Source organism: Rhinolophus sinicus, chromosome 18, assembly GCF_057876585.1.
Source record: "Rhinolophus sinicus isolate RSI-liver-muscle chromosome 18, RSI-T2T, whole genome shotgun sequence".
NCBI lineage: Eukaryota > Metazoa > Chordata > Mammalia > Chiroptera > Rhinolophidae > Rhinolophus > Rhinolophus sinicus.
In genome coordinates this window covers 16947362-16968758 of record NC_142518.1, presented here as the reverse complement: position 1 = coordinate 16968758, position 21397 = coordinate 16947362, and the positions used below count along the sequence as shown (strand labels likewise).

The 21397-nt window shown below is 40.0% G+C and overlaps 1 protein-coding gene across 4 annotated transcripts in view; it reads left to right on the top strand.

Annotated features, from left to right (window-relative positions):
• The window catches only part of PCYT1B (phosphate cytidylyltransferase 1B, choline), a 115743-nt gene that overhangs the window by 24588 nt on the left and 69758 nt on the right, over positions 1-21397 (top strand). For 3 of the 4 annotated variants that reach the window (XM_019757054.3, XM_019757055.3, XM_074324221.2), the window contains exon 2: positions 18536-18635. In XM_019757054.3, the coding sequence (XP_019612613.1) occupies positions 18536-18635 (100 nt within the window). Of the gene's footprint in view, positions 1-17933; positions 18074-18535; positions 18636-21397 lie in introns of those variants that run through there. The other variant, XM_074324220.2, reaches the window with a different exon arrangement.

The window sequence follows — 21397 nt, the reverse complement described above, 5'->3', positions numbered from 1 at the left end:
TATCTGCAAAGTAGATCTTTCCCCTACAACACACACTTAAGTGAGATACATTCCCTTCCCATCTTTTTGGCAGTTCTGGTTTAAAGTGTGTGTGTGTGTGTGTGTGTGTGTGTGTGTGTGTGTGTGTCTGTGTGTGTGTGTGTGTGTCTGTGTGTGTGTGTGCCTGTGTTAAAGATGAACAGAAGTCACACTGTTAAAGTGATTGGTTTGATTTACCTTTGATAAAAATTTTCCATGCTGTCCATCATTATTATGGTCTACTGAAAATTGGCTCTGTTTAAATAGGGACTTCATCCAATTTATAAACCACTACACTACATTTTTTGAAGCAACTTTACTCTTAGCAAACTTTGATCACTGCAGGGGTATATTCTAAATTTAGATTTATACTTCAGAGCCCAACTTTCCTTTGCTAATGATTTAACTTTAATAATTAAAGCACATGTTAACTACTTAATAACAAAGTTTGTTGATGAAGAGACTTAGTGGCAGGTGAAAATGTTAAATTGGAATTTCGTTTTAAGGTTTTTAGTAGTTTCTGTTGATCTTTAGCTTTGCTAATACCTTCATATTTCAAATTATATAAATTCTGTGTATCTCCCAGCACCCAAGCATATTGCCCCAAATTACACGTGGGTCACTGGCACCACAAGCAGGGGTGGCTGCTGAGTTGCTTAACTAACTTTGGCAAGTACATGGAAGCTTTGAAAGATTTCCCTTCAGAGAACAGGCTCCTTCTCCCACGTGTTACCAAAACTTGAATTCATAGTTTAGAGGAAATGGGACTCAATAACAAAACATCATCTTAAAAAAAAATGTAGCAAATTACCAATGTGGTTCTCATTGTATTAGCTGAGGCACACACTGGCTCCCAAACTCACCCTAACTTTACCTAGGGATAATTTAAGAGGAAATTTCTGGGTATGTAAGGGCTATAAAGCTTTACTACAAGTCCTAGAAGGTGAACTTATGTCGCTGAATGTTATTGTTTGCAAACACAAATTTTACTTGAATCTCAGCACTTGTGTAAAATGCTTTTTGTAATGAAACGTTGTGTTCTCTGTATAGCATGGCAGTCAAGAAGGTGTGTACAGTGTTCCTGTGTCTGCATGTGTTTGTCTCTATACTGTTTACAGTGAAGGTTGTTTATTGTGATCCAGTTTAACTCAGCCCATGTTGATTGAGTACCTACTACGTGCTGAGCTCTGAGCCCTCAAGTACTTTGTGATCTAGAGAGTCGAGAAGAGACTGAAACATAAACAGATAGTTTCCATACAGGTTGACAAGGGCGCAGTGTGCTAAGAGTTGTGTTACCAGGTGCAGTGGGGGCAGAAAGGAAAGAGTGGTGAACTCCCTGAGAGCGAGTCAGTTTGCTACGGGGATGCTGAGCAGAAACCTGTCTTGCCATCACCGTATCTCTGGTCTCCAATACAGAACCTGGCATAGCCCTTTAAGGAAATAAAGCGGGAAGCTGGCATATCTAACTAAACAGGACTTGAAAGCAATCTGTAGTTTAGGTCCTTGTAAGTAGCAAATTGATAAGGATATGAGGATACAATGGAATCACGTTCAAGGGGGAATTTTTTCTGAAAGGTATACCTGTAGTTTTTTCACCCACCTTATTTTTACTTGGAAGAAAATATAAGAAAGGAGAGGAGTGAATAGAAGTAAATAACACTGGTAAAGAAATTAGAAAAGAAACAACAGATTATTTACGTTTTATGATAGAGCATATATATTAGGAATGTAATCTTATTAGCCTTATTTACCATGCTGCTTGGGCTTGAGATGTTTCCGAGAATTCTTCTTTCCATTCTTGTAATGTTTATTTTATTTTACTTATTTTTATTTTAAGCCTGTTTTTCCTGGACCCACCAGCTCCAAGTCAAGCAGTTGTTTCAATCTAGTTGTGGAGGGTGCAGCTCACAGTGGCCCATGCGGGGATCGAACCAGCAACCTTGTTGTTAAGATCACTGTGCTCTAACCAACTGAGCTAACCGGCCGCCCCTCAATATTTATTCTTGATCCTCCACTTGCTTTCTGTTCTTTGCTATTTTCTTGCTTGAACATGATGCAAGGAAACTCATAAGCTTGACTGTCAAGAAGAGAAACTGAGTAGCCTTGGGCGATATGTGTAATAATAGCCCTCCTTGGAGACCCAACTTCTGAGGGATGAGGACTCCTTGTGGGCAAGGACTATGTCCTCATATCTCCCTAACCCTCAGATTAGCCCAGACAAATCCTCTGGGCCCAGCAGGTGTTCCATATACCCTTTCCAACAAGGCCCAGCCACCCTGAAAACTGTCTGCTTAAGGATTTAGTTAACGACCTTGGTCGAGTTCTTCTGGGAGTTCATTCTGCTGTCAGAAGGAAGTTGTAATTCTAGCCTGCAATAGTCACTTCCATGAAGATGGATGTGCTATGGATCAACTGAGAAGGCCTTGGAAATAAAAACGGGCTGGTTCGATATGCCACTTTAGCAGGAGTTCATTCCGGGCTTTACTTCAAAGGGGAGCAGTGCCAAGAGACTGCTGTCTCGCAGAAGGTGCATTATGTCAGCTGAGAGGTAGGACGCTCACCCGCTAGTGCTCAAAAAGATGACCGGATTTCCAGAGACATCAATGGCTTCCTTTACCAGTATCGCCATCTATTTAGCCACTCAGCGCAGTGCACATTTTAAAAGCAAGACACTTAATGTGCTGTGTTGGTGAAAATAAACAAACATGGACTTCCTTGGGCATTTACTCTGGTCAACTGGAATTTTGCCCAAGGTTATTATTAGACATTTTTCCTGCTGGTCTCGGTCCAAATGCAACATCCATTTCTTGCAGATTGATTATAGTCAGGCGTATTGAGCATAGAATTAATGAATTCATTTCTTCCACTCTTTGAAGTTTGTTCTCTCACTGCCCCTCCAACCCACCATTTGCCTAATGCCAAACTCCTTATGGAAGAAATAAATCTAAATCAAATACCGTGTTTCCCCGAAAATAAGACCTAGCCAGACAATCAGCTCTAATGCATCTTTTGGAGCAAAGATTACTATAAGACCCAGTCTTATTTTACTATAAGACTGGGTCTTATATAATATAATGTAATATAAGACTGGGTCTTATGTTAATTTTTGCTCCAAAAGATGCATTAGAGCTGATTGTCCAGCTAGGTCTTATTTTCAGGGAAACAGGGTATAAGAAGATATTTAGATTCTTTGTTTTATTTTGCTGTCTGAACATATAGAAATGAAAAGGGTGCATGTGTCTTCATTCAGACTGTGAGGAGGATTTAAAGTATTCAGTGGTATAGGGCTTTAAAAGGTAACAGAGAAAACTCAGTTTCCTACCAAAAGGATCCACAGTTAGCCAGCTGGTTATCAACTTCCATATATAGCAATGCACCAGGTGCTGTGGAGAGAAATGAAAGAAGTAATCCACAGCCCTTGGCCTTGAAGATCATTTCCATTTAACAGAAGGCAGTAGTGTGGTATGTGGAAGCATGCCAGGATGCTGAAATCCCTAAGAGAGCTTTTTTGTAAGTTTGACTTTATTTAACCTGGTATATATCCAAAATAGTATTTCAACATGTAATCAATATAAAAATAATTTTATTATGTAATATAATGGCATTTTATATTCTTTAACTTTTTCTTCTTTAATATAAAGGTATTTTCTAATTTTTTTCTTCCCACTAAGTCTGAAATCTGGTGTGTATATTACACTTGCAGCACATCTCAATTCAAACTAGGCAATTTCAAGTCCTCGGTAGCCACATGTGGCTTTAGAGGGAGCTCACACACCTGCCCAGGCCTGTGGAGGATGAGGTCTGAGAAGCCACAATGATAAATACATTTCATGTTTGCACAGCATATGCATCCATATAGTTACTCATAGCTACAAAAAAAAATCCCTTTTCTTTACTTCGTGTTTTGCACTCTTATATTTTCCGTGCTATCCTATTCTGTTTTAGTTAGGAGGCTGTTGCGGTAGTCTAGATGAGAATAAGTTTGAAGTTATGGATGGGGCAGTGGAAAAGGAGAGAACTAGATGGATTTGGGAGACATTAGGAGGTAAATGACCTGGGATTTGGTAACTGAGTCGGAGGGTGGGGCAGAAGTTTTCTGGCTCCAGTGAGTGGGTGCCACCACTGAGATGGGAGCATCACGTGACAGCAGTTTGTGAGCGTTATGTTGAGGATACCGTGGAACTTCCGTTTGGCGGTGTCTAGTGAATGTTTGGTTTTGGAACTCAGGAGAGAGTTCTGAGCTAGAGACGTAGATCTGGGAGGCAACAACATGGAAGAAATGGAAGTGAAATTGAGGTAGTGAAATTAATGGGAGCAAACTTGCATCGAGACATTTTCTGGACTGAGAGGAAGTAAATGGAAATAGTTAGCAAGAGTGCCTCAAGATACTATAAGTTAATTCTAGGAAACAATTGACCCTGCACCATTCTATTGGGGGAAAATAGAAGAGCTGTGATTAAAGCTGTTAGAAGTCTCTTTATATCTGCCTGTCTCTACATGAAATCTGGTTAAATTAATCTACTTTACCCCAGAATCTTTCCAAGATGGAACCCTGAGGAACACATTTAAAGGGCCAATAAAGGAAGGATCATGAAAAGAAGATAGAGAGGTATTTCTTAAATATTTGAGAGATGAGGGAGGGACAAAGGCAGGGTAAGTTCTGTGGAGGAAATGTCCAATAGAACCAAATGCAGCAGAGAGATCAAATGAGACAATAAGGAAAAGTGTCCTTTGGATTTAAAAAGAAGTCAGTGGTGATGTTTCAGTGAAGTGGTGGGAGCAGAGGCCAGACGGCGTAGGTTGAGGAGCTTTTAGGAGAGAAGTAGCTTGATTGAAGGGGAAACAGATAGAATATATAGGACCCCAAAGGTGGATAAATCAGGGTTCAGGGTTGAGAGAGGCTACCTTTTCTTCTAACTTCTTTCCTTCCGTCCTTCTTTCCTTCCATTGTTCCTTCCATTCATCCAGTATGCCAATGCTTTTGATTGGCTAATTCTTTTAAGATGGTAGCAACTTGCACTTATATATAGTTGAGAAAGGGCCAATGGGAGAGGGTGAAAGTGAGAAAGGAAATTGATGAAGGGAATGATCCTAATGTTGGAGAGTTGCACAAGTAGAAGAATTAGCTTCAGGTAAGGAAAAGAGACACCTCTCCCACTGGTGGTGAGGAAGCTGGCAAGGACGTTTGGGGTAAGTTATAAGTGGAAGGGGATTGAAAGTTGAAATCCTCTCTTACTGATAGCTTCTGTTTTCTCTGTGAAGGTGGAGGCAAAGTCATAGTGGCTTGGTTTTGGCAAGTGCAGAAGTGTAGTTATGGGATAGCCTGGGAAGTCTGGTCGAGCCCCAGGGTATTTCCTCTCCAAAGGTCTCCAGGCTGGGGATGTGTGTACAGAAAGGTAGAAAGGCTGAGTGGTTCCTGATGAGATGTGGTCATGATGAGAGGAAATGGATCTGTTCCCTTATGGCTTCTGGGGCTCCACATCAACCCCCAAGATCAAGGCAGATCCAGATCTGGCTCTCCAGGGGAACCAGACTGGCCCACAGCAAAAGGGCTGAGTCCTGGCAAGACAAGTATGCTGCAGCTTGGTTTCTGCTCGCTGGAGCCCACAGTCTCATTTCAGCCTCAGTTTTGTCATTGAATTATTGTGTGGGCTTAAACAAATCACTTCTTCTCTCTGGACCTCAATTCCATCACCCACGATGGGTTGGACAGGTGGTCTTTTCCAGTTCCAAGACTGTGATTCTGGCTTCCATAGCCACGGAACATGTGTTCTGTTTGACCTGATGCTCCCGTCAAAAATCAGAGCTACCCCATTCTTCACCTCCTTTTGATTTTATCCACTTGGGGTAAAAACAGGTCGAATGATCTTATATTAAGACACATTGGCTAAATATGAATAACAAATGTTCACAAAATACTGTGGAAGTTTACATTAGTATTATACAAACCACTTCTGGTGTCTTCTGCTTTATTCCTTAGCTGCTTCTTCAGAAAGGTTGAATGTATTCTGAATCCTATGTTGAATGTTCTAGTCATTGTCCAAAGAAACCTATGTTGAATCTCTTTTTAATGTGAACAATTGCCTCCTAATTTATATATTTCACACTACTGAAGGTCAAAATACAGATATACCTTGGAGATAAGGCGGGTTTGGTTCCAGACTACTTCAATAAAATTAGTATCACAATAAAGCAACTCATAGGCTTTTTGCTGGCAGAAGGTCTTGCCTTCATTTTGTAAAAAACGTAACATCTGTGAAGTGCAATAAAGCAAAGCACAATAAAATAAAGTATGCCTGTATTGGGTTTTCTTTGAGGCATGGCAGTATGGCATTGAACTACAAGGGCCTTCTCTAACCGATGCTATCTATCTAAGCTTAACACTTGGGATTGAAGTCCAACAGTGAGTGAGTCAGACCACCGTCCTGAAACCTTGGCATCTTTCTCTTGTGCCCACACAAAGCTTCTCGGTGCCCCTTAGTGAAACAAATGTAGAAAAAGATTTATTTCGTCTGATCCCCTGGGGCAGAATGAAAAGCAGAAAGCAAGGGAGGTAGGAACAAACTAAGTCATTGCAAGCTAGGCCTATTTTCTTCCAATAATCTCCCAGGTAACAGCCTCTACCTTGCTAGGATCTGATTACCAGTTGCTGGCTTTAGACCATAGCATTATTGTTTTAACATTCCTACCTTCCTCTTTATCCCAGCATGAACCAGGTTGTATGGGAGGCTGAGGAAGCTGACCCTGCTTGGGGATAAAGAGAGTTTAGCACTCAACAATCTTGAAGGCACACTTGAAAACACAGTGATTAGAAAATAAAGCAGCAAGCCCTGGTGGCATGCACCTGTGTAATAATGTGCAGGGCCACACAGGACCAGCCCACTGAGCAGGATTCATTTCATATAATCTCCTCCCTCTCACCAAAGTCTTTGACATGGCGTTTTTGTTTTCCACTCAGTAATGCATGCAGACTGAACCCGACATCAGTGTAAAATAATGCTGAGGGTTATTTAAACTGGCATTTGCAAAAAGTAACAACAGTAATAATAGGTTAATAGAAGCATCATGAACGATGTGTACAGCCTATTGCCAACCAAATGATGTCGACAGCCTGTTCCTGGTACACAAAGGCTTCTGTGCTTCACCTCTAGTGCGCCTAATATTGACTGCAGGCACTCACATAAGACTAAGTTCTAGTTTATGTCCAAATTGTTTAGTTATAAGGTTCATTATTTTATACTGGGTTCGAGGCTAGAGGTCTCACTCCTTTTTTCCTGCGGGCAAATGGAGGAATGGAACAACTATTTATAGTACACACTGTGTTGGACTGTGCTGAATGCCTTCTATGTGTTACCTCATTAAACCAGGCTGCAGACCTGAAACAGGAGTTACTATTCCCCATAGTATACGTAAGGAAGCCAAGAATTAAGTAATCCCCCAAAGATCGCATACTAACTTATGAAGCTGGGGTTTCAAATTAGGTTTGTCTGACTTCCAAAGCCCCCTGTTTCCACTACATCCAGTTTTCCAACATCAGTGAGCAAAGAATCACCTGCTCAAGTTCCTAGGTGGTTCTGAAGCAAGAAGTGCTTGGATGCACTTGGAGAAATGCTACATTTAGCTCTCCCATGTCACATTTTCTGCTTCCAGGACCAGGAGTAGAAACAAATCAGATGTCTAGGCTCTTTGTAGTACATTTAGAAATTCAAAGTCAATATTTTTGACCCAGTGCCTCTACTCCTAGGACATTTGTACATATGGCCCTTAAAAACTAATTTTAGGATGTTCTCAGTAGCATTATTCATAATAACCTGAAACTGGAAACTACCCAAATGCCTAGCAGAAGTAGAATGGATAAATAAATTGTACTATATTCACCCAGTGCAATGCTACACCACAATGAGTATGAAGAATCTACCAACACCTGCAGAATATGTGGATGAATCTCACAAACATAACATTGAATGAGAGAAGCCAGATACAAAAGAATATACACTACACGATTCCGGTTCTATAAAATATGTTTAACGTAGGCAAAGCTAATCTATGACGTTAGAAGTCAGGATAGTGGAAGGAGCTCAGGATGGATGCTGGCAGTGTGGTTGGTTACGCGATCTGGATGCTGTGTGTGTTCAGCTTGTTCATTGAGCTGCACACTCAGGATATGTGTACATTTCTATATGTATACTATGCTTTAATACAAAGTTTAAAGATATTCTGACCACAGTAATGGATAGAGAGTGCCCTCTGCAACACATTACCCATTTCCAAACAATTCTGGTTAGCTGATAGATAGCACTCTAAGAAATGGTGTCAGATCCTACTTAAAATTACAGCTCTTGGCCACTAGCAGAGCTTGAATGTGCTCAGGCCTTCCAGGGTTCAGTATATCCAGTCCCAGGAGAATGTAAGTGAGCCCTTGAACTAAACTTGCCTTATTTCTAGGACCAGTCAAGCCCTAGTTAGATAATCTGAATTAAAATCCATGGCGCCCAGTCCATATGCTCTTTCTAACAATGCCCTGGCCTCGGAGAAAGGCAGTTTCTAGACTCAGAAGGAAGTGGATGGAATTGTTTAGCTAGCAAGAGTGCCTCAGGATAATCCTGCTGTAGGGCAAATTCTAGAAAATAACTGCCCCAAGCCATCCTATCATGTCTTTAAAGGGAAGAAAAATAGAAGAGCTGTGATTGAAGCTATTTATTAGAATCCTCCTTTTATATTTGCCTGTCTCCGTATGAGATCTGGTTAAATTAATCTACCGAACCCCATAATCTTCCAAGATGGAACCCTGAGGAACAGCATTTAGAGAGCCAATAGAGGAAGGTTCATGAAAAGAAGACAAGTATTTCTCAAATATGTGGGAGATCCGGGTCCAAGAGTAAAGCAATCACCTCATTGGTAGTTACACTTATAGAGTGTTTCTATAAAACATTGTTTTTATTAAAGAAGTCATTTTGCAGAATCAATCTTCTTTGGAAAATCTTTCTTCTTTGGAACATCTTTCCTTTAGTGGCTCAAAAAAAAAAGAGGTTTTATTATTGAAATAGCAAATACCTCAAGCTGAGACATGTTAGAAATATCTGTACTTCTTTCCAACTGTATAGCAAGCCTCCCACACTGTATAATTTGTTCTTGTGCTTGTTTCTTCCCATCTTCAGCAGTGTTTTCTATATGTCTTCTAAATATATTTGCTGACAAAGGAATGCATTTTAGTTTGACATCAATTTTTTTTCCTACACACTAGAGCAGCCAGTTTTACTGTGGCATGAAGAGCCAGTGTTTCTGTAATGGTATGAGACTTTTGGATTTTCTCTATTGAATTATGGAAAATCGAAAAAGGCTTCTAACCATGTATCATCACATGTAACAATATTTTACAAATTACTGGATTGAGTATCACGTGTCTTGAAACCTTGCTGAAAAAGTCATAGAGGCTTGTCTCCATGTTCTTGATGTTTCCTTTTTAAGTATCATGGTCATTATTACATAGCTTCGTGCCATCATTAGCTAATATCTCAAGGTACAATATAGGCTCCAAGTGACGTTTAATGCTAATGGTAGTAGATATTTCAAATAGTCTTTGTAATAATTTTTGATTCAGCTGTCTTATCAGATCTGCTTAGGTCATTATTGTTCACATCAGGTAATGTGGATACGGAACTCGTGCAGGGAGTAGGAGGGTCAGCTCTGATACTTTCCTGTTGTTCACCTTGTGATATCCTGTTTCATTGCAGGAAATGTTTTAAGCCACCTGCTGATATTGTGAGTATTGGTTTAGTTAAGACTAGATAATATAATCCACGAATATGCTTATCCAGGCCCAGGTGAGCTGCATTATATTGCAATAAGCTGAAAGCACATGAAAAATGTCAGGGGACCCAGGTCTTCCTTCTCTATTGTACATCTTGCATTCTTCCTTGAGGACACCTTGTAGACTTCATGTTGGCAGAGATGAGGCACCCGTGTAAATTAGTATGTTAGAATTAGATAGTGGTAATGTGTCCCTCCTTGTTTTTTAACATGAAAACTAAATCTAAGTGTCACTTTCTAACAGATTGTCTTGCTCATCCTACGTTAGAAAACCCTGGTCTTGGTATTCTAAATCTTGCTCTTGGATTCAGCTTTGAGGGAGGGCACTGCATTTTCAGACTACATGTTTGACCCCTGTAGAAATGCTTTTTTGAACTGCTTTTTGGTTCTGGAACTCTGCCTTGCATGGAGAGCGCTACTGAGACAAACAAAAAACGGAATTGTCTTTACCCTGGAGGCTGTTGTTGAGCATATGGTGTCACTATGATACCACTCCGCCTGTCCCTTATTGGAGCACCATGGGAGGAATTTCTATAAAATTAGACATCAAGAAATGCTGTGCTTCTCTTTAATAGCTATTTTGTTTTTTGGGTTTTCTTTTTTTTTTCTTTCTTAAGGACGATAGTAACTTTGTCTTTTTCTTTGCTTTAACTACTGGGAGCTTAAAGCCATTTTGTGGCCCACCTTTTTGAAATGTTGATGGACCGTGATAGGTATTCCTGTGTGCCCATTTCACCCCTGATCTTTTTATAAAACCCATATTTCCCTCCTTACCCCATATCTTGCAACTATTATTTTAAACTTTCAAATTTTATTTTTTTAAAGTCACCTCAAATACTTTGAGGAAGGAGATGGGCTATGCACCAGATGTAAGATTGTTATAGATATTCATTATAAACTCCGTATGCTCAATGACCTAAGAAAACATTGATTTAGGGTATGGAATTTTTAATCTCTAGGTAAGGATGATTATTTTCTATGTTAATAGCATCTATGTATTTCATGAATCAAAGATACCATTAATTCTAAGATGAACTTCCATTTTAGAGGTGTTAAAATGTCAGAAAATTGCCAACACTGATTTTAAGATAACTTTTTTTTTAAATTTAATTTTATTAAATTTATTGGGGTGACAATTGTTAGTAAAATTACATAGATTTCAGGTGTACAATTCTGTATTACATCATCTATAAATCCCATTGTGTGTTTCTTATAAGACCCCCTCCTAATCTCAGAAATGTTAAAATGTGGGGGGAAATGTACATTTTACAATCAATGAAATGTGGTATTATAGTACTGAGAGTCTTCCAGCTATTTGAAATCCACTGCTGTGGAGTTTGGTTGGCCACATGGTGGTGGTCAGGTTGTGGTGGTGTTATGGCTTATGGGTGGTCAGTGTTTTAAGAAGGCCTGTATCCCTAGGACATGATAAAAATTCTGATCCCTGATTGCTGAAAGGGCATTAATTACTAGCCTGACCTAGATGTTAATGTTCACACATTAGTTTTAGAAAATGAACTTTTTATGAAGGGAATCTAGCTAAAGTTGGAAAATGCATTTTAAAAAGCTATTTAAAATAATTTTTAACTGTGCTATTGTTTTGCTTTTAACTAACTTCAAAATACTTGTTCTCTACAATAGAAAAATGAGCAAAGGACAGATTTTTCTCAGAAAAAAGCACAAATGATTAATAAACATTTGAGAAGTATTCAATCTTATAATCAAAATAATTCAAATTGAAACAGTGTGGTACCATTTTTTGGTTTATAAAATTGACAACAACAATACTCAGTGCCAGTGAGATGGCAGCAAGATAGGTGCTTTCATACATTATAATGTGAGTAAAAATGATACAGCTTTTGTAGAAGGTAATTTACCAAAATATGTTAAAATATTCTTCAAATATTTATCTTTAAAATGTTCGTACCCTTGATCTAAGTAATTCAGCTCCTAGACATCTATCCTAAGGAAATAATCAGAGGTTCAGAATTACGTTTAGAATGTTATTTGTATTAGTGAAATATAAGCAACTTACTATTCAAGAACTGAAATATTTAAATAAATTATGGTTTTTCTATTCAGTGGAATGTTTTACAGCTATCAAAATTAGTGAGAGTTATATGGAAATCTCTGTACCTTCTGCTCATTTTACTGTGAACCTAAAACTCCAAAAAAATAGTCTATTAATTTAAAAAATAGTGAGGCTGAAGACTATTTAAATGACATGATAAAATAATCATGCTATATCGAGTGAAAAAAAAACCTGTCTATACAGCAGTAAGATTCCAAAGTTGTTAACATGTATATATGACATATCAGAAAACCTGATAAGAAATATAGAAAATTTTAACAATGGTTGTATTTGAGAGGTAGAATTCTTGGTGAATTTTGCTATCTTCTCTTTATTTCCCTGAGTTTTTTATAGTATATATTATGATGATGATAAGAAAAATTGATATGTGTATTTATTTGAGTTTAATCTTTATCAGTAATCATTCTCTCCCCAGTGACTTCAAATTCCCCCATTCAACAAATGTTTAGTGAGGACCTTCTACATGCCAGGTGCTGCCGTAGGAAAAAGGGATGTAGCAATGAATAGGACAGACCGAGTCCCTGTATACTTGGACCTTCCATTGTAGTTGGGGAAGACTGGCCATAAATATACAATGTCTCCTCATCAGAAGACCAGGACCTCTCTTCAGCATGCACTCCTGCCTTAGCTGAATGAATGAACCTAATCTAGTGGCTTTAAAGATCATTTGTATTCTGACAGCTTCTTAACCTGTATCGCTAGCTTAGTCCTGTGTTCGAAATTCCAGACTTGTATATCCAACTGCCTACCTGACATCTCCACTTGGAGATCTAATAGGCATGTTAAACCAAATGTGTGAGAATGGAGTTCTTGATTTCCTCATCCCTGTCCCTCCCACCCTCAAACCTATATTCTTTCAGGGTCTTTTGCATCCTTAGGAATGACAATGAACTTTCCAGTTCTTCAGGCCAGTAATTTGGAGTTATCTTGACTCCTCTAATTTTTCCACACTCTATATCCAATCAATGCCCAATATTTTTTATTTAAAATCTATCCAGAATCTGACCCCTTCTCATCACCTTCACTGCTGTCACCCTGGCTCCAGCCTCCATTTACTCTTAACCTGATTCTGACTCCAGGTACCTCAGTGGTTTTCTTACAGTTTATTCTCAATATAGCAGCTGGCTGGTCCTGTTAAAACTAGGTTAGCTCATATTGCTCCCTATTCAAAACTCGCTAATGGCTCCCATCTCCTCAACGTGAAAGCCAGTCTTTCCCTTACAGAATCCTAAAAATCTCACACCACTAGATACCTCCCATCCTGTTCTTTCTGCCTCACCTCTCTGACTATATCTCCTACTATTTTTCCTTTTTTCTCACTTCTCCAGACATACTGGCCTTCGTGTTATTCCTGGAAGAAGCCGGGCATGCTCCTTTCTCAGGCCTTTGCACTTGCTGTTTTCCCTGCCTAGACCAGTTTTTCTCCACGTGGCTCAATTGATCCTTTACATACTCGGGTGCCAAGAAAATGTATATGCATTTTATGATAACATCTCTTAAAATGTGTATACATTTTTTTGGCACCCTCTGTATTTACATATACTGGGGGTGCCAAAAAATGTATACATGTGACTTGTATTCATCTTGTTATCAGTGTATATTGAGTATTACGATTTTAATACAGTTTTTTCCTTTCTTAAGATGTGTATACATTTTTTGGCACTCTCTGTAGATCAACTTCCTTGACTATTCTATTTACAGTTATACCCCCTACATTCCCTATCTGCCTTCCTTACCTCATTTTTTTATAGGTTGGCTCATATCACTTCCATTCAAAATTAATATCTTTTAACATACTATACATTTTGCATTCTTTTTTGTTGTTTATTGTCTTTAAGCATCACGATGGCAGGTTTCTTTGTGTGTTGTGTTCCCTGATGTGTCCTGAGAACCTGAAACATTGCCTGGCACACAGCAAGCTCTCAAATAGTGTTTGTTGGATGTTGAAATAATGAATAGTGGGTAGATATTAAGAAGACAACTTAAATTGTTTTTAAAAGTTCAAATGAGCTTGAAATGTTCCACATACCTGGGAGTAATATAATTTAACAGTTAGTAGATAATTGTTATTTTTCAAAATACTTCTCTTTTCCTGTTAGACACCTCTTTCTCCCCACACTTGGGGCACCTGATCCTTGATTAAATTTCCTACATCTCTGAATTCACTGACGAGGAATTATTTCTTTAAATTTATTTTAAATTAGATACATTACTTGAATGTGTTCTCATTGTAAAAGTAAAACAAAATAACAGATATATATGGAGTAAACAATGAAAACATCCCTCATCTCTTCTCCCAATGCCATCTTCTTCCCCAAAGGTAACTCCAGCTAACAATTTGTTGTGTGTCCTTCTAGGCTAGTGCTGTCCAATAGAACTTTCTGCGATGACAGGAATGTTCTATATCTAATACAGTAGCACTACATCTAATATGGTGGTACTAATATAGTGGCCACTAGCTACGCATGGTTACTGAGCACTTGAAATATGGCTAGTGTGACTGAGGAACTGAGTTCTTAAGTTAATTTCATTTTAATTTGTTACAGTTTGAATTTAAATAGTCACATGTGGCTGATGGCTGCCATATTGGACAGCAGAGTTCTAAACTATTTCTACACAATTACCTATTTCTCTCTCTCTTTACCATATATGATATCATACTATATAACATGTATACATATTGCATATATTATTTTATGACTTGCTTTTTGTATTCAACAAAATGTCTTAGAAATTATTCCCTGTCAGCACATATGTATCTGTCTTACCGTTTTGAATGGTGCCTATTACTTTATAATACGTGCATACTATACTTAGCTAAATGAAAAACGGATACTTGGTCCTGAGCCACCTACCAGGCCTCCTTTTCCTCCACTGCACTGGCAGCTGTTAAGGCTTTGTACCAGCTGCCTGATATGAGATTTTACGTAATCAATAACACAATCTAAGAATCCAGTGAGTCACTGTTGGACCTCACTGTAAGATCTGCTTTTTCTTTCCTCTCTGTCTTCAAAAGACTAAAATATTCTGATCCCAAATAAAATCAGCCTTTAAAAAAATATGTTCAGATTCAGGTAAAGGCAAACCTAACAGTATGAGACTGAGGGATGAGATTTTGTAATGTGTATTAGTAATTCTGAATTTGAGGTTCTGAAGCTGCAAGGCCTATCTGGAGAAGTAGAGTCTTTCTGAAGTCCTGCTCTTGTCTCTTTTGCATCTCCTGATTAAAATGTTTTGTCGTGGTAAAATTCTGTCCTACTGGAAGACATCCTTGAGATGGTTATGACTTTATTAACTATGGGTAATTCACTTTTCAATTGTGCTTCTAATATGCCTTGTCAACATTTGCTAGCTAACATTTATTGAGCTTGGCATCATACGGTTACATATACTGTATCAGTCAAGGCCATGTCAAGACACAGATGGCTTGCTCTGAAGAAAATTAAAGAGAGTCTAATAAAGGGACTACTTACAAAGGCATGGGCAGGGTTTAAGGAAACTTCAGTGGATAGTATGCACCCTTAGGCATCAAAGGACAAGAGGAGAGTGTGACTACCAGAACTTTGGAGAGCGCTCTATAAAAAGGGCCCCCTCACAGAAGCTGTGGGTTTCAGTAAAAGGACAGAATTAACATACTGCCCCTTAGAAGGTAGGACGTCAGGGAGACAAATACCCTAAGCTCACGCTTGTCCTGCCTTCCACTGTTTTGCATGCTTCCCATGGACCCAACCCAACTGGAAGCAGGAAGACAACAGAGCCCATTGGTGCAGTCCATATAGGAAGCCATGCAGAGAAGAGTAGAGAAGGATAGGAAGAGACTGGATTCTGGAGAGGCAAAAGGAAGATATTAACACACACATATCATTTCATTTACTTCTCACTATAGCTTCTTGAGGTTGATCATTTTATTATCCCCTTTCTATACATGAGGATACTGAAGGTTAGAGAGGTTAAGAACCAAAAAATTCCCTAAAATTCCAATTTAAAAAATCAAATGAATATTAAATAATGAACCTAGGATTTGAACTCAGGCCTGTCTGACTGGATTTCCCCACTGTAGTTACGAATAGCTTAGCTTAAACAAGCAATTCTGTGGTGGTTGTCACCATCAGCCGTGCTATGCTAAATTCTGATTGGATGATAAACTTGCTATCTAACTGGCCCATTGGTCAGTCAGTGATGCACATTGCATAAGAACAGGTTCTACTGACCAGTTTTTGCACTCAGGTAATGTTTGCATTGTACATCTTATATAGAGCTTCATAGCTTTGTTTTTTTAAATATTTGACAATGTCCATTTAAACACATTCTGCCAATGAAATGCCCAGTATCTAAAGTCTTCCCCGTTAAAAAGCCTGATGGGAATATGGCTTTGGTATGTTACTATGGTACAGTTTTACATAAGCAGAACTTGCACAACAATTAGGGAACATATTCACATGCAATGACTGGGTGTTCTGAAATCTTAAAAAATCTACACTGCACTTAAATTTAGTGCAGTGTAGCTCCAAGTGAGTGGTCTGGAAAGGCCCCTGCACATGTGAGGTCCAGGGTGCTGGGCCAGGGCTTCTTAACCTTTTAAAGTCCTTGCTCTTTTCTGTCAAACATAAAAATTTTATGTGCCTCCCTAACTCTGAATTTGGAATATGGCTTCTGGGGGGGCGGGGGCAGAGTCTATCCTCCAATGATCTCTACCTGTCCAGAGGCTTGATTTCTATGACTTGTGTGTTAAAAAGGGTAGGATTTTTTTCCCCCAAATATAAAATTATTGAATATTGAATATGCCTTTTCAAACAAAAACCTTCTCCCATTCTAGAATGGCCACCCTTCAGATTGCTGCCCCAGAATCAATTCTGTTCCTTCCTTTCTTATTTCCCCTATTTATTCACCCTGTAAACATTGAGCTCATATGAATCACAGAGCATGTGCTAGGAAACGCTAGACTGTGTGATCTGCCCCTTTGCTCCTGTTTTCCCCATAGTTTCTGTGCCAGGGTAGCCTTAAAAGGATCCTTCATCTCTTGAGCTAATTCAGTGAGTGTCAGTTCCTTTCAACCAGGAGAATCAAATTAGAATACACAACTTGTAAGTGCTGAAAAGGGGATTTGAACCCCAGTTTGTGGCTATGGAGCCTCCTTTTGCCACATTACAAATGCTGCTATGGCCCAGCATGGCCCACAAAGTCACTTTAATGTATTTGAAAAAGAACCAATAACAGACTTAAGTTTTCTGAATCCATGCCCCAAGTGTTGGTCTGCTTTCAGGTCTCTGAATGGGAGGGTGGGGGTTAAGAAAGTCTCAGGCAATTGGGAGGTCTCCAAACAACTCTGCGGCAGGACTCCAGCTTCCAGAGCAGAAGGTGCTACAATGGGGAGAGGGGTGGGGGCAGGGCAGGATCCGGTCTTGGCAGGCAAGAGACCGGGGGCTCCTCCAGGACAGGGCCAGTCTTATCCCTACTTCTATCCCCAGTTCTAAGATACTGCCTGACATATATTTGAATGAGTGAATGAATAAGTGAATGGCAGAAGTGGGTCATAGCCCCTCTTCAAATGCATGGCTCATTCTTCAGTTGAGTCTTTCCAGGTTGAGGAACACCTGTTTCTATCTCTAAGAAATAATTCATGCAACAATATTATGAGTAATGTTTACAGTGACTCATCAACTTCAGTTTCAGAAATGCCAAAGATGATACAGTGATGACCATGGTAATGACATAGTTCAAAGATTACAAATAGACCACTCTGGATTGCATTCGCCCTGTCTACAAAAATACCGCTGGCTTTGTCTTCCTCTGTCTGGAGAGTGAGGTTTTCATTTTAAGAGGCTGACTAAAAACTGCAGAGCTACTTCCTGGGCAGGCTTCCAAGTGACTACATCTCTCTCACAGCGCTCCCCAGAGCCCCAGCCCCAGCTGCCCGGGGCGGGGCCTCCAGCCGTTGGTGGCTGTTGGAGATACCATAGGAACAGTTATCTGCAGCCCGCTAGAAATGCTGTTGTGTTTAGGGCCTCCCCGGAAGCAGATAACGTCTTTGGCCTTTACATTGAAGAGATGTCAGAGTTTGTGATTGGCCAGACTGGTGTGTGTGAAATACAGGAGATGTCTGCCACATTGCTGAGTATGGCATTCCTTCCAGCTGAGTACCCTGGGGTGTGGGTAAGTCTTAGTGCTTGAAGTCTGCCCTTGTTGGTTGTGAAATGTTCAAAGCTGAGCATTGTGACTTTCCAAGGGCATGACTTAGCATATTTCTTAATCCTACTGAGCCTCAGTTTCCTTTTCTATGAACTGGAGATGTATTATCCTATAGAAGGATCTAGCCATCGCAGGGTGTTGTGAGGCCTACAAGAGATAACATATTCATAGTACCTCATCTGGTACCTGGCATATAGTAGACACTAAAGAGCTCTTATTATTTCTGAAGCATCAGTCAAAAAAAAAAGTTTCAGTGACGATGGCCCCGTTTTTGTTTCTAACAGTACATATTTTTCTGAAAGATTCAGCAGATATAGTCTACTTCCTGATCGTGCCTGTATAGCCAACAGAAATAAAACTTCAGGGGAAGTTAGTGCCAAAGGAAAATTTGTCAGACTATATTCCCTTTCTCTTTTTCCCTTCTAGACCCTGAATGCACCTGCCCCATTTGCAGATGAAACCAGCTGCCAGTGCCAAGCACCCCATGAAAAACTGACCATTGCTCAGGCCCGCTTAGGAACACCAGGTGAGGCTGTACTTCTCATTCTCCAAATGGGCCCAGGCTTGACATCCAAAGCAGCAGAAAGGCCCATCATCATTTGAGCAGCACTCGCTTTCAATCGGAGAGCTGAATTTAGAGATCGTAGCACAGCAGCGCATGAAGGATACAACCAACAGTAATAAACTCGACAAACCGAAGTAGCTAAGTAAAATGTGCAGCGGGAGACTGGAGTTGGAGCCCCAGCTATGCCAGTCACTAGTTCTATAGCCTCGGGCAAGTCCTGAGACTAATCGGAATCTGTTTCCTCATGTGCAAACAGGGATAGCAATACCTGCTTCACAAGGTTTTTGTGACAACGAGGCTCGGTTAAAAATATCAAAGTATTTTTTAAACCATGAAAGCTTATACAAACTTAAGCTACTATAATTATCGCTTTTAAAAGTCTGTGTTTTAAAAATGTTTCTCCAAGTGTGCCTTAAAGAGCCTGGGCTCTGCTCTCGGAGTTTGTTCATTTGTTCACTCCTTTAGTGTATACCAGAGCTGGGCAGAGAAGAGATTTTAAAAGAACCATAAGGTACCATCTCTGTTTCCCAAAAGCTCCACTGTAATTAACAAGACAACTAGGTATGAAATAAAACCCACCAGTAGCGGGTATGCATGTGCTTAGGGGTTAAATCCTGCAACACAGATGATAACTGACAGTTTTAAAAAAGAATCATTTGGCCTGGAGCTGTCAGGCAAGACCTGGTAACAGATCTCCTTTTGGGAGAAGTAATATTTGGACTATGTGGGCAGAAAATGGAAGGCGATTCTGGGCAAGTGGAGCAGGAATAGTGAATGCATGGAGATAGAGGGCTGTGGAGCAGTAAATGAATGACATTCCAGTTGGTTGGGATGGAGTGGGAAATAAGACTAGTTAGCAGGTCAGCTTTGAGCCGTTTAAGATGGCTCAAAAACAAACATCCCAACTTGAATAGAATCTATGGGACAAAGGACAGTTTTCTTAATGATACTAACAATAACTGTTTATTGTTTCCTATTACTGCATTCTTTATATGTATCATGTCATTTCACTATCACAAGTCCATGCAGTTAGTAATTTCAGTATTTCACAGATGAGGAAATGGCTTTAGAGAAGCTGTGAATCTGCCTAGGGTCCCTGCAGCTAATAAGTGGCGTTTGTTCTCACCCTTGACTTGACATCAGAATCACCTGGAGGGCTTGTTAAAACACAGATGACTGAACCCCACCCGCAGTTTCTGATTCAGTCCAATTGGGGTGGGGCCTAAGAACTTGCCTCTCTAACAAGTTCCCAAGGGATGCTGCTGCTGGGGGACCACACTTTGAGAACCACTGGTAAGTGGTGAAGCTGGGATTTGATTTCAAACCTGTTTGTGTTCAAGGTTGATCTTTCAACCATGACACTCTGCCTCCTCTTTAAGATACAGCAGGTCCTCGAATAATGTCATTTTGTTTAATGTCGTTTCATTATATTGTTGATGAGATGCTGTAGGACTCTAACTCTTGTTTATAGCAATTAGCCTATGGTTAAACTGGTTTCATTACATATCATTTCGTTTAAAGTCGCAGAACCTACTGATGACATTAAGTGAGGACTTACTGTGTAGCTTGGGGAAGGTGAAGTGAGGAGGAGAGTGGGACAAGTTAGTAAGCTTTTTGGTGACTTCTTTTGAGAAAAGCAAGAAGTGGCTTGGGGCGGGAGTTCAGAGCAGCTAAACCAGACTTCGGTGTGCAAAGAATCACCTGGTAAGTTTGTTCAAGAAGCAGATTTCCCACTGTCTGTCCCCCACCCCTAAATCTGGGATGAGGTGCAGGTATCTATTTTTAATGAACAGCCCAGATAAATCCAAAACATGTAATGAAAGTCCAGGTGGTTGTGGAGAGAACAGATTTGACCTAAAGTTAAAGGATGACGTACAGGCCGGAGCAGAAAAGAACCCTGCTTTTCTAGTGAAAGGAAAGGGAAGTTGAACTTACTCTGTATCTGCCAGGTGCTCTGCCCTGTACTCTGTCTCATTTAGTCTTTGCAAAAACTGTGTGTGATGGGTATTATATTGTGTCCTTTCTACAGATGAGGCAAATGAGACTTGGAGAACTGAAAAGTTACTTGTCAAATGTTCTAGCTGACTTGGTAGAGCTAGGATTCGACAGCAAGTCCCTTTTACCTCAAACCCCTGCTGTGTCCACCACAGTGCGCTGCCCTGTGGTGCATGGGCCACAGCAGACCATGGACCTCAGTGAAAACATGCTTATGCTTAAGCTTTGAACTCAAGGGTGAAAGGTGTGTTAATAAGACAGACAGACAGACAGACAGTAGCTGTGATCTTGTGCGGTGGTGGGGCTGTCTGTTGTGCTCACTGCTGCTTTACCAGCACTTAGAAGCACACTTGTCAAGTACTGTGTGCTCAGTAAATATTTTGTGAGCGAATGAATGAATGGAAGTTTGGGCCAAGAGAAAGAGCTGTCCTCTGGAAATAAAACCAGAGAGAGTTGGTCTGGTAGCTTTGAGGCAGCACCAAGCTAATTGGGCGAGACTGGGCACCTGCACATTGTTTAACCACCAAGCAATTTAAACCCCAAGAATCAAGTTAGCATAAGACAGCGGTGCATTTTGAAATTAGCTGTGTGGTGGGCTCTGTGGAACATGTGTCACTACAGGAGTGAGATGGGGCAAAGGTGAATTCCTAGTCTTAGAAGAGAAATTCTCCCCTCATATCTCAGGTGATGCCCTGAGGGGGGGAAGTTATCCAAAAGAACTTGTGATA